At 39.7% G+C, this 13264-nt stretch overlaps 1 protein-coding gene across 2 annotated transcripts in view; it reads right to left on the bottom strand.

Annotated features, from left to right (window-relative positions):
- Positions 1–12519, bottom strand: part of HSF2 (heat shock transcription factor 2) — a 39794-nt gene extending 27275 nt beyond the window's left edge. For both annotated transcript variants that reach the window (XM_019967137.2, XM_019967136.2), the window contains exon 1: positions 12324–12519. In XM_019967137.2, the coding sequence (XP_019822696.2) occupies positions 12324–12416 (93 nt within the window). In that variant the 5' untranslated portion in view covers positions 12417–12519. The remainder of the gene's footprint in view (positions 1–12323) is intronic.
- Positions 12520–13264: the final 745 nt, after the last annotated feature.

Raw genomic sequence — 13264 nt, forward strand, 5'->3', positions numbered from 1 at the left:
GTGTTATAAAGATGTCAAGTCTCCTTAAGTTAACCAATATATTAAATTCTGTCTCAATTTAAAAAAAAGTTTTGGAGACAAGATGAAGAGGTGCTACCATGACCAAATACTAGGCACTAAAGTTCATTTCATAAAGACAATTATGTAACAAATAGGCAAGAAAATACTGAAAACAATGGAGAAAGAGATGTTAATCCTATCCTTTACAGGTAATAGAATTATAGTGTTTACAAAATTTGATACTAAAGATGGATACTAAAGTTGGAATAGCTGAATGGACAGACTAGAGAGAACAGAAGCAGCAACAAATCTATCTGAGAATTTGATAAGTAATAATTAAGGGTAGCATTCAAACCATGAGGAAAAGGATTAGTTAATAAACTTTCCATTTGGAAGGAAAAAACAGAAGCTCACTGATAACTGAAAGCCACCTCACTTTTTATAACCAAGCTTCTGAAAGCACCATAAAAAAAAAAAAAGAAAAAGAAGTCATAAAGGTAAAAATTAAAAAATTTATTCACGGGGACTGCTAGCTGCCTACCCTATCTTCAGATTTCTCTACTTTCTTATTTTTAAAACTAAAATTGTATATATTTAAGGTGTACATCAGTGGGCTTCCCTGGTGGCTCAATGGAAAAGAATCCACCTGCCAATGCAGGAGACATGGGTTAAATCCCTGGGTTAGGAAGATCCCCTGAAGTAGGAAATGGCAACCAACTCCAGTACTCTTGCCTGGAGAATCCCATGGATAGAGAAGCCTGGCAGGCTATACTCCACGGGATCGCAAAAGAGTCAGGCATGATTTAGCAACTAAACAACAAGGTGTATATGATGATTTGACATATATTCTCACACACGGTGAAATAACTATTACAGCCAAGCTAATTCACCAACCTAAAAAGCTTCTGCACAGCAAAGAATAATCAACAGAATAAGATGGCAACTTAATGGAATGAGTGGAAATATTTACAAGTACTGCTACTTCAGTTGTGTCCGACTCTGTGCGACCCCAGAGATGGCAGCCTACCAGGCTCCCCCATCCCTGGGATTCTCCAGGCAAGAACACTGGAGTGGGTTGCCATTTCCTTCTCCGATGCATGAAAAGTGAAAAGTGAAAGTCAAGTCACTCAGTCATGTCTGACTCTTATCGACCCCATGGACTGCAGCCCACCAGGCTCCTCCGTCCATGGGATTTTCCAGGCAAGAGTACTGGAGTGGGGTGCCATTGTACAAATATTTACAAATACAAATACATTGATAAAAGGATAATATATAAAACATAAAAAAGAACTCTCGCAACGCTAAAAAGACACACCCAATTAAAAAACAGGCAAAGATTTTGATCATACATTTTCCCAAAGAAGACATACAAAAGAGCAGCAAGTATGTGGGATACTCAAAATCACTGATGAGCAGGCTCCCCAGGTTAGTGGTAAAGAACCCACCTGCCAATGCAGGAGATATAAGTAACATGGGTTTGATCCCTGGGACAGGGAAATCCCCTGGAGGAGGGTATGACAACCCACTCCAGTATTCTTGCCTAGAGAATCCCATGGACAGAGAAGCCTGATGGGTTACAGTCCACAGACTCACAAAGAGTCGGACATGACCGAAGCGACTTAGCACGCACTGATTATCAGGGAAATGCAAATCAAAACCACAATGAGGTATTATCCTATACTTCTCAGGATTGTTGCTGTTGATGTTGTTCAGTCGCTCAGTCACGTCCAACTCTTTGCAACCCCATGGACTGCCGCATGCCAGGCCTCCCTGTACATCACCATCTCCCAGAGCTTGCTCAAACTCATGTCCAATGAGTCAGTGACACCATCCAACCACCTCATCTTCTGTCACCCCCTTATCCTCCCGCCCTCAATCTTTCTCAGCAGCAGCTTTCTTTTCCAGTGAGTTGGCCCTTCTCATCAGACAGTCAAACTAGCGGAGCTTCAGCATCAGTCCTTCCAGTGAATATTCAGGGTTGATTTCCTTTAGGACTAACTGGTTTGATCTCCTTGCAGTCCAAGGGACTCTCCAGAGTCTTCTCCAGAACCACAGTCTGAAGGCATCAATTCTTCAGCGCTCAGCCTTTTTCACTGTCGAGCACTCACACCCATACATGACTACCGGAAAAACCATAGCTTTCACTATACAGACCTTTGAAAGCAAAGTAATACCTCTGCTTTTAAATATGCTGTCTAGGTTTGTCATTGTTTTTCTTCCATGGAGCAAGCGTCTTTTAATTTCAAGGCTGCAGTCACCATCCACAGTAATTTTGGAGTCCAAGAAAATAAAGTTTGTCACTGTTTCCATTGTTTCCCCATCTATTTGCCATGAAGCGATGGGACCAGATGTCATGATCTTCGTCTTTTGAATGTTGAGTTTTAAGCCAGTTTTTTCACTCTCTTCTTTCACCTTCATCAACAGGCTCTTTAATTCCTCTTTGCTTTCTGCCATAAAGGTGGTATTTGCATATCTGAGGTTATTGATATTTCTCTCCACAATCTTGATTCTAGCTTGTGCTTCATCCACCCCACCATCATGTGAAATATGTACAGCATTTCACATGATGTACTCTGCATATATGTTAATTAAGCAAGGTGACAACATACATACAGCCTTGATGTATTCCTTTCTCAATTTGGAACCAGTCCATTGTTTCGTGTCCGGTTTAACTGTTCCTTCTTGACCTGCATACAGGTTTTCAGGAGGCAGGTCAGGTGGTCTGGTAGCCCCATCTCTAAGAATTTTCCACAGTTTGTTGTGATGTACACTTGTCAGGATGGCTACTACTAAAAAAAGATTTTTTTTAGAAAATAATAAGTGTTGGCGAGAAATGCAGTGAAAAGAGAGCCCTTGTGCACTGTTGGTGGGAATGTAAATTGGTAATGTCATTATGGAAAATGGTACTATATATTTCATAGTACCAGAACTACTATATGATCCAGGGGCCCTTCTGAGTATACACCCAAAGGAAATGAAATCAGTACATTAAAGAGGTATGTGTGCTCCTGTGTTCACTGCAGCATTATTCACAATAACCTCACAAAAACAACCTAAGTGTCCATCAAAGGAAGAATGGATAAGGAAACTGTGATATATATATGTGTGTATATATATATGTACACACACACATATACGTATTTATCCACAATGAAACTGCTCAGCCTTAAAAAATGAAAGTGATCCTGCCACCTGCAACAACATGGATGATGCTCTAATTTCATACTAACAACACAGTTTTGTTTGATGCTACAATTCTCAGTCCTTCTTACATATAGAGGTGGCCAAATAACATATCTGGCAAATACAATATAAGCAAGGGAAGAAGGTAGAGTCTCATACATGATAGAATGTACAACAAAACAAATAATGATTTTCACTTATTAGACTGGCAAAATTTTAAGTTTAGCAATAACCACTGTTATTAGGAAGTGGTTATTAAAATTTTAAAGTGCATACATCTCTCTCTATCTTAAAAGGACTTTCTCTCTACCTTTGACTTCTTCTTACACACCCTATCTGTCTTTTTATTCATTACATAAAACTTCCTTCTCCAATTCAGGCCCAGCTACTTACTCTCACTAAAAACTGCTTTCAGTTTTTCTCAGTTTACTCAAACTTTTTTCTAAAACGTCAAACATCAAGTTCAATACCTTCTTTTCAGTTCTCAACTTCCTACACCTCTCTGTAGCATTTCATTTGGGACTACAGACACTCCCCTCCTTAAATGCTCTGCTCTTATGGCTTTGAAACTATACATTGGGTCTCCTATCTCTCGTATTTCATTTGTCTTCCACCTATCAAGAGGAAGTTTGTTTTTTAGGTTTCTATCCTTTATCATGATACCTTTATACTCTTTCCTTAGGCAATCTCAGCCACACCAGTGTATCTAATTACTAACCTTATTACATATAATAATTATCACATCTATGCCTCTGCCCCTGAACCATATCAAATTTCCCCCTTGAATTATCAATCGTTAACATTTATACACCATGTTCTTTAATTTACTGAGTTACAGAACTTGATGTTCTTTAAAATTGAGACAATCTTCTCAACCTATTGTCTATTTCAAACCTATCATCCTACTCCCCCAACATCAACTTTTTCCTGTAGTTTCCATCCTGGCATGCCCTGTGCCCTCTAAATTACCCAATTAATTTTGTTATCAATACCAATATGGTAAATTAAAACCCCTCAATTCTAGCAGCTAATAATTTAAAGAGCAAAACTGTCATATCCAGATGCCTATGGATGTACACTTACAGAATCCAAAATCATAAAACGATTAGCTCACTGGTTTATTATCAATATACAAATGTTACCTGTATTTCTAATTACCAGCAATTGTTCAATTTATTTTAAATAAATTGAATATAAAATACCTATATTTAATTTTAGCTTTATTTATATTATAAATGATATTATAAGATATCTATTATATATTACCTATGTTATATATTATCTATACCTAGTAGTATATATAATTATATATTATAAAATATCTATATTTTATTGAGTATAAAACATCTATAAAGTCTAACAAAGATGTACAAGACCTAACTGCAAAAAAACATAAAACTTTATTAAGCAATAAATGAATTTAGAAATACGCCCTGTTCGTGGGAATACTCAATATCATAAATATATCTATTTTCCCTAATCTGATCTATACTTCTCAGTATAATTTCAATTAAAACTCCTAATAGATTTTTTTCAATAGAACATGATTTTAAAACATATATGGAAGAGCAAGAGTAGTCAAGACACTCCTGAGACTAGGCTGCCCTCCCAAAAGCAAGACTTTTTACAGAGCTACAGTAAATAAGACATATGACATGGGAAAAAGGATAAATTAGAACATTCCAATGGAACAAAATAGAGAACCTAGACCCCAAAAACACAATTTATCTGCATATAATTTTGCTTGTAAGACAGGTAGCAACACAAATCACTAGAGGAAGAAGAAACTATTCAATAAGGGGGTTAAAACTACTAAATATTTATGTGGAGAGCAATGAAATGGATCAAACAAAAATCAATTCCAGGTAAATTAAAGATTTAGGTACAAAATGCAAACCTTTAAAACTTTCAGAAGTAAAAAAAAGAGAGATGGAAAAGTATCTCTCTCTCTTCGGGGTAAGTAAGCAAAAACATCTTGAAAAAATGAAAACTGTGAACCACAAAAAGGCAGATATATCATACTAAAATTAAGAACTTATATTCATCAAAATAAAGGGAAAAAAAAAAAAAAGACAAGCCACAACCAGGAGAAGGCATAGGCAACACATACATTCAAAAAACACACAGAATTATAAGAAATTTCTATAAATAATAATAGATAAACCACCCAATAGAAAAATAGTCAAACATTTCATACAATAGGACACACAGATGGCCAATAAATATGAAAAGATGTTTGAACACATTAATTATCAGGGAAATATAACCTCACTGAAATAGTATTTTATACTCACTAGACAGATAAAAATTCAGAAAAATGAGAATATCAAGTTTTGAAGGGACAAATTAATGGAAAATCTCATGCATGGCTCATAGGAGTACAAGATGATTTGACTTTGGAAAATAATTTGATCTTGAAGTTGAACATTTCATATCTTATTTTCCATAAATTCCACTCTTCAAACTACCTTAGAGAAATGTTTGCTTATATATACCAGAAGAGATACATAAGACTATTCATAACAGCATTTGAAATCGTTGATCACCTCTTTCTTGAAACTATTTTCTTCCATTAACTGATATGACCTCACTCCCTTGTGTTTCCTCCTTTCTTACCATTCCTTCTCAATCTCTTTTGCTGTTTTTTTTTTTTCTTTTGTCTTTTATACTCTCTAAATATTGGAATACCCTATCTTTCAGGTCCTTCGATCTTCATCTATCTTGCTGAATGATCTCATCCAGTCCCATGGCTTTACCACCCGCATCCTCCAAACTCCACCTGGAATTGCCAGAGTTTTATATTATCGAAATAACCTATTCAACACTGCCACTCAAAGGTCCTGGAGTATAGACGGCATTCATGTTGTTCTCCTTTCCAACACTGCAGTTCCCTACCTACTTTGAAATAAGGTGTGACCATATGACTGAGTATGGTCAGTAAAATGCAAGCAAAACAGAACTCTCTTAAAGTAATACTAGTAATCTATTTGTAATCTCAAAGTTACTGTGGCCAAAGAGAATCCCACCTGTACTTCTCTGAATCTCCACATCTCAGCAAATGGTACCATCATCTATCCTTTGCTCAGACCATATATATGACTCATTTTAATTCTTTTCTATCCCTCAACTCCAGACAAATTTATCAGTAAGTTCTGTGACTTTGCTTTCAACATAGATATTATATCCAAAAGTTTCTCACCACCTCCACTGCTATTATCCTAGTCTCAGCCACACTATTTTTGATACCTTAGAGGAAACCTATGTTTTCTATCTAGTTCCTTCATTTCCAATCTCCTTACCATGCCCTAAGGCCCTATAACATCTGCTTCTACCTACCTCTCTCTCCATGATATCTAAAGATAATCCAACCACATGTGCGTTCTGCAACTGTACGAACATGCCATGCCCAAGGTCTTTACATTTGCCATTCCCTTTTGTCTATCTGGCCTATCCTTTCTAATCATTCAGATCTCTGCTCAAATGTCACCTCCCCAAAGAGGCTTTCCTCATCACTCTATTTAAAATATAATAAATTCCAGTCATTTTACAGGTTAGTCATGAATTTACTGCTCCAAATTCATTCTTTAGTGTCTGCTCTGCAAACATGGAGCTGAGTCTTAAGTATCTTTATTTTTTGTCCGATGTTAAGCTTTGTCATAGAAGATACTATACAGATATTATAAGAGGAAGGGGCTTCCCCTCCTGGTTCCAGTGTGAACTTATGTTCCTGCTGTGTAGGTTCTCCAGCACATAGCTCTCGCAGTGCATGGGCGGCAGAAGCACCCTAAGGCCAGCTTCCCCCAACACTCCCTTTCCTTCGGGAGGCTTCAAACTGGAGTAGCTCTGGCCAGACATCTCCCCATGAACACCTTTCCTTGGTACTCTAGAGCACAGACAGATAAACGTATTCCTAAAGGTTCAAGTAATAAATATTTTAGGCTTGCAGGTCATAAAATCAGAACTCTGCCCCTGTAACAAGAAAGCAACTACGGTCAATAAGTAAATCCAGGGAGCTTGGCTGTATTCCAAATAAACTTTACTTATAAAACAGATGGTTGGCTCACAGACCATAATCTGCCAACCCCTGCCCTAAAAGGCATATTTCCCACAAGTTCTGAAGGATGGATTTCTAGTAAGTTCCATGAGTGTGGTATCAGTGACTTCTCTGCCATTTAGTGAGACATTGTATGGAGATAGTCTCTCTCCAACAAGGTCTCAGAACACGGGGGGAAGGGCTCTTACTTGGGCACTGGATCTTAAGCCTACCAGTGATGGCTGCTTCTTAAAACTACTATTCTTATATTCTTTAGAGTTTTCTTTAGTCTAATTCTCCTGATATAGTTAGTTAATCCTATTAAACTTTCCTCTGTTCAAAATACTTGTGTCTTCTGTCTCCTAATTAAACTGATACATTCTCCTTACGCTGCTTTATTTTGTTACTTATCACTAACTGAAATTATATTATTATTTGTGTTTGCTTACTTTTTAATTACTAGTGTCCTTCATTAAAATGTAAGCTCCATAAAGACTGCTAGTTTTTTCACTACTGAATGAATTCCTATTACCTAGGCACACTGTCTTGTCATAACAGATTCACAACTACTACTTGGGAGTGACTGAATGATGAGCCTTTGGTCACAGTGGACTAAATTATATTTTTATAATTTCAACTCTTGGATTATATATAACAAATGAAAAAATGAATGCCTCTTGTTTATATCTGCTCTCTCTCTCAAACACACACAACCCTAACTCACTCATATTGTTCTGTGTCTCTGTTTATGGTATTCCTTCAGTCTCTGCTTCAAAATTAGTAAATAAGCTCTTTGTACACAAAAATTCCACCTTACTGCTGTTTAAACTTGTGAAGTTTAAGTACTGTAACACAGAACTCTCCTGATACATTTTACCTTGTATCTCAGAAGGGTGGGAAGGATGGTAGCCTCTCTTCAGGCCTTACCTAAAGTTTCCAAAGAGTAGTAATAACGGTTTCTGCTAAGATTGGTACTCTTGGTTTAAAATGTCCAAAATAATTTTAATAATAATACTCCAGCTCCATTATTTTAAAATGGTTTTCAAAACAGAAATTGGTATTATTTTTTAAACAACCAGTCTATAATTTCTTAATGTTTACCAATTATTCCTTGTGAGCCTCTAGCTCATTCTCTCTTGTGTGCGTGCATGCTAAGTTGCTTCAGTTGTGTCCGACTCTGTGATCATATGGGCTGCAGCCTGCCAGGCTCCTCTGACAATGGGATTCTCTAGGCAAGAATACTGGAGTGGGTTGCCATGCCCTTCTCCAGGGGATCTCCCCGAACCCCAGCGATTGAACCCATGTCTTTTTTGTCTCCTGCATTGGCAGGCAGGTTCTGCACCATTAGCATCACCTGGGAAGTCCCATTCTGTCTTACTTATACAATAAAAAAGTACTTGCCAATGAATCGGTCAACTTTTCTGTAGGCTCATCTAAAGTGGATTTAACCTCTATTTTGCCATATTTGTGGCCTTTCTTGTTTTCACTGGAGAATACTGTAATAATACAATGTTTGCTGGGAAGGTCAAAACAATACCATAACATTGGTAAATCTAGGGATCTATTGTTCAAATTCATCCGAAACAAGTAGGAGACACTGGACAAATTTTAGTTTTGTTTCATTTCCCTCCTATTTCCTTGATTTGTTTCTGCTGACTTGAGATGGACAGGGAAATAGAAACTGCCATAGGGCACAAAAAGGGGAAACAAATGAGTAAGAAGTCTTTGGTGGAAATCACTTCTTGGTATTCTCAAGCAACCTGAAGAACTGAGACAAAGCTAACAACTCTGGTAAAACAATGACCTCCAGTTCTGTCCTTTTCTAATACTGCTTCACTTCAACACACACTGAGTATCATGTATCAGTAACAGTAAAGGCTGTTCCTCACTATCAATGGCAAGAACTTCCATTCAGCTTCCACAACCTCTTGTCCCTGAATATCAAGTTTCCCCAGTTGCTACCAAGCTAAACCTGTGCTTTCTGTTTAGGGCTCTGTTACATTTAAAACAGTTTTAATTTGTCCAACAGTACTATCTCTGTCCTTGATTCTGATAACAGACTTCCTATCAGAGCCAAAACAGCTACATAAAACTTTGAAGTTATAGGAAATGTAAGAACAAAAAAGAAAGGAAAAAGAAGTATCAATGAGGAACTTTGGGGGATGTACAACTTCTACTGAGTCTGTAACAGTATAAAATTTTGATTGGTGAGAATATTATATTTTTTAATTAATGACATGAATGGGGATATTTCATTTTTGTTATATTACAAACTTCAAGGAAAATTAAAGCTATGTAAGTCTTCAGGAATATTAAGCCAAACTTTTCAAACTGCAGTTGGTAAGAGTTTTCTCCCCTTGCCTTATACTCAAGCTACAGGAGTAAATTATTTTCCACAAGTGAAAACAATTACATAAAAGACTGCCTGGTTTCCAAAACATCTGCTATTTCTAAAAAGTCTTAATATGATTTTCACTCAGATAGTACAAATGCTAAATTACCTCAACAGAAGTCCAGCAAAACAAGTTTGAAGGAAACCAGAAACAACCATAAATAGCAACTTTTAAAAGATGAAGAGTAAATTATTTTGGTTTTTCCATCTAGCATCATTGTTCAATTAAAGTTTTACCTTTCATTGTTAACAGTGTTTTTAAAAAATCTGTGGGAGCATAAGACAGCTTTCCTAAGCTTAGCCCTAGACAGCATTAATCCAGAATTGTCCACTGACTTGTGGAAGTAACATTTTGATATAAGACTAACTATTCTAACAACTTGTATTACCTGCAGTGCTATTGATGGAAAATGATCTGGGAGATCAGAAATTTATATTAGAACCCTACCTCCAATAATGGTTAGCCTTGTATTTATAGATAATCTAACCTGCCTAAGTCTCAATCCTCATCTATATAATGATGAGACTAAACCAGATGATCTTTTAAGATTCTTTTCAAGCATCATTCTACCTTATTCTTTCCTACCACTTCCACTACATAGTCCATGGATTTCACTGCTTCATCAAACATTAAGTACCTACTGTGTCCCTTGGCACAGATACTGTTCCCTTCCCTCACTGAATTTGTTTTAACTGTCCCACCATGTATTAAAAAATGAGTAGCTAAAAAAGAAGCTTTGACTTAAAGGAAAAACTAAGAATGATTTCTAAGTGGCTTGTTTATCTGGCTTAGAATTCATAAAATGATGCTTTCATGGATTAGTATGAAATTCTACGGGGGCTTCCCAGGTGGAGTAGTGGTAAAGAATCTGCCTGCCAATGTAGGAGACGTGGATTTGATCTCTGGGTCGAATCAGGAAGATCCGCTGGAGTAGGAAATGGCAACCCGATTCAGTATTCTTGCCTGGAAAATTCCAGTGGACAGAGGAGCCTGAAGGGCTGCAGTCCATGGGGTCACAAACAGTCGGACATGACTGAGCGACTGAGTACCAGCAGCATTAAACTCTACATATTTGATACTGCCCCCAAAAAACATTATTAAAATATTCTGACTAATGAAAATCTATTAGACCTGCCACTGACGTACGCCTTAATTAAGACCAATTACCAATATCTTTAGGTACTATTTCTTGGCAATAAAAACAAAGCACATCCAAGACAAATAGGTGTGATAAAGTCAGCAGGGAGTGGGCAGACTCTCAGTTCAGTCTTCCATGCACAAGGCTGAGTAACAGCAGTCCGTGCTGATCCATCCTTGTCAACTTTTAATCCTTATGACTGATGAAAAGCATGAGACATATGTTTATTTTTAAGTGTATACTGGTGGCTGGCTTCCTGTTTTCACCCCTTCTTTGTACAATTGCACAGAATTCATCAAATGTTTTAAATACAACATCCAGTTCATGATACTGACCTTGAGGAAAATTAAGTCATAGAGAGAGATAAAGAAAATGAACAAATGACAGCACGAATACGGTATATTGAGTAGCCAAAACTCAATATACTGCCCTCTGTCAATATGAAAGTAACTAATAAAACTGAAAATAGAGGAAAGAAATAAAGAAGGGAGCAAGAGGTAAGACAACATTTACTCAGCACCTAACAGGTGTCAGGCACTGTGCAGGCAGTTTTCACTTACTCTTTTCCAGACCTCTAAAACAAGATAATATCCAAAACAGATGAGTATCTACGATAAGAGAACTCCACCCCCCTTCACAAAATGATTCCATAGCTTAATATTCTAACGCAAACGCTCTGTTTATATAATAATCATTCTAATCAGAATCAGTATATGGAACTACAGGGGGGTCTTGAAGTAACTACGTAAACCATCAGACACTTGGGCCAAATGAGATAAGAAGCCTGTTTAGCGGCAGAACTGGGATCAAACCACTTATCAAGGCATCTATATACTACCCTGCCGGCAACAGTTTAGTGAAATTTAGTGATTCGTTTTTGCTCTTCACTATGTTATTCAGCACCTGTCCATTCGCACTTTTATTAAAAGAATCATTTAAAAAATCCGTTTACACAAATGGCTCAGAATCGTCAAAGAATAACGTGTCATTTTCTATAACACGGTATTTTTAAAACCTACGGATAAGCAATGCCGTCCTCACAATGATCTCAGATGCGAGGCGGGCTGTGTGTCTGTATTCAGGGACGAGAATCAGGTCGCGGAGGTGAAGACTGCCTTGCAGAAACCCCGCGTCGAAGATCCCGGCCGGGCTGCCCGGCCCCCAGCGAGCCGCAGCCCGCGAGCCGGGCGGGAGGACGAAGGATGAGTGTGCAGTAACGTGGCTCCCGCGCCCTGGGCTCGTCGGCCGCCCTGGCTCCGCCGGGCCGGTTCCGAACGCCGCCCCTGTCGGACCGTTACGGGGTCTCCCGGGCCGCGGAGCCCCGCGCGGGCCGCCCCTCCCCCACCGCGGCCTGAGCCCTCTGCGCCGGCCGGGACCCCCGCGGCTCCCCGCGCGAACAATACCGGGGTCCCCCGCGAGGCCGCACGCCGAGGCCCGCGCCACCCCGCCGCCCCCGCGCCGCGGGCCCTCGCAGAGGGCGTCGAGCCGCAGGCCGCGAGAGACAGCCCCGCGGGAGAGAGCGTGAGCGGAGGACGTTAGTCAGGGGGTTCGGAGGCCGCGGTGCCCTCACCCTTACCTGACTCCAGGTGATAAACTCGTTGGTGTGCGTTTCCTCCACAAGCGTCCACAGCTTGCTGAGGAAAGCCGGCACATTCGAACTCTGCTTCATTGTTAACGAGGCGCAGGAATTCCAGATTCTACACCCAAACGCGGCGGCGGCGGCGGCGGCGGCGGCGGCGGCAGCTGCTGCCCGAGAACGCCCACAACGCAGGCGCAGCAGCTCCCGGGCCCCGCCCCCTCCCCGGCCCAGCCAGGCGCGCTGTGAGGCGGGGTGGCCGGGCAGCCGCACGTGACGGACAAGTCTCCAGTTCGGCCCGTGCGCACTGGTCCCGCGCGGGTCCCGTTCTCGGCCAATGCCAGGAGCCGACCGCGCAACAGAGAAAAGCGATTGGATGCTGCAGACGGGGAGGGGTGGGAGCAAAGCGGGGGCGCTGCCCTCTCATTCGCCCTTTATATGGGAGCTCTCGCCTTAGCGGACCTTGGGCTTGGGAGGTTGTGTTTGGTGGTTTCACGTGGGAGAACCTTTGGGTGTTTGGGCTATGGCTGGAAGGCTACAGAAAGTCCTCTGGGGCCTTTGAGTCGTAAGTTTGGTAGGCAAGGTTGTAGGCTGCGCTAGTCAGGCAGGAGGAAGTGTAATAATTCACGTGGGGAAAAAAACAGCTTTCAAGCATGACTTGCTAGGCCCCAAATTGAAACTGTCTTAAAAATAATGACCCTTTTCCTTAAATTCTCATCGGGAAAAAAAACATTCCTTTAAAATAAGTTTATCAAAAATAGGAATTTAAATAACACACTCTACTGAGCATGTACTGCAGTGATCCAAGAACTGTAATAGGCAACTTACGTGTTTAATTCAGCAGAAATAGAATGCCCAGTATATGCCCAACGTAAAAAGAAATAGTATCATTTATTCTCTTTTAATCATTTAAAATAATTGTTCCTGTATGTCCTTTACAG

The sequence above is a fragment of the Bos indicus genome, chromosome 9 (assembly GCF_029378745.1).
Source record: "Bos indicus isolate NIAB-ARS_2022 breed Sahiwal x Tharparkar chromosome 9, NIAB-ARS_B.indTharparkar_mat_pri_1.0, whole genome shotgun sequence".
Lineage (NCBI taxonomy): Eukaryota > Metazoa > Chordata > Mammalia > Artiodactyla > Bovidae > Bos > Bos indicus.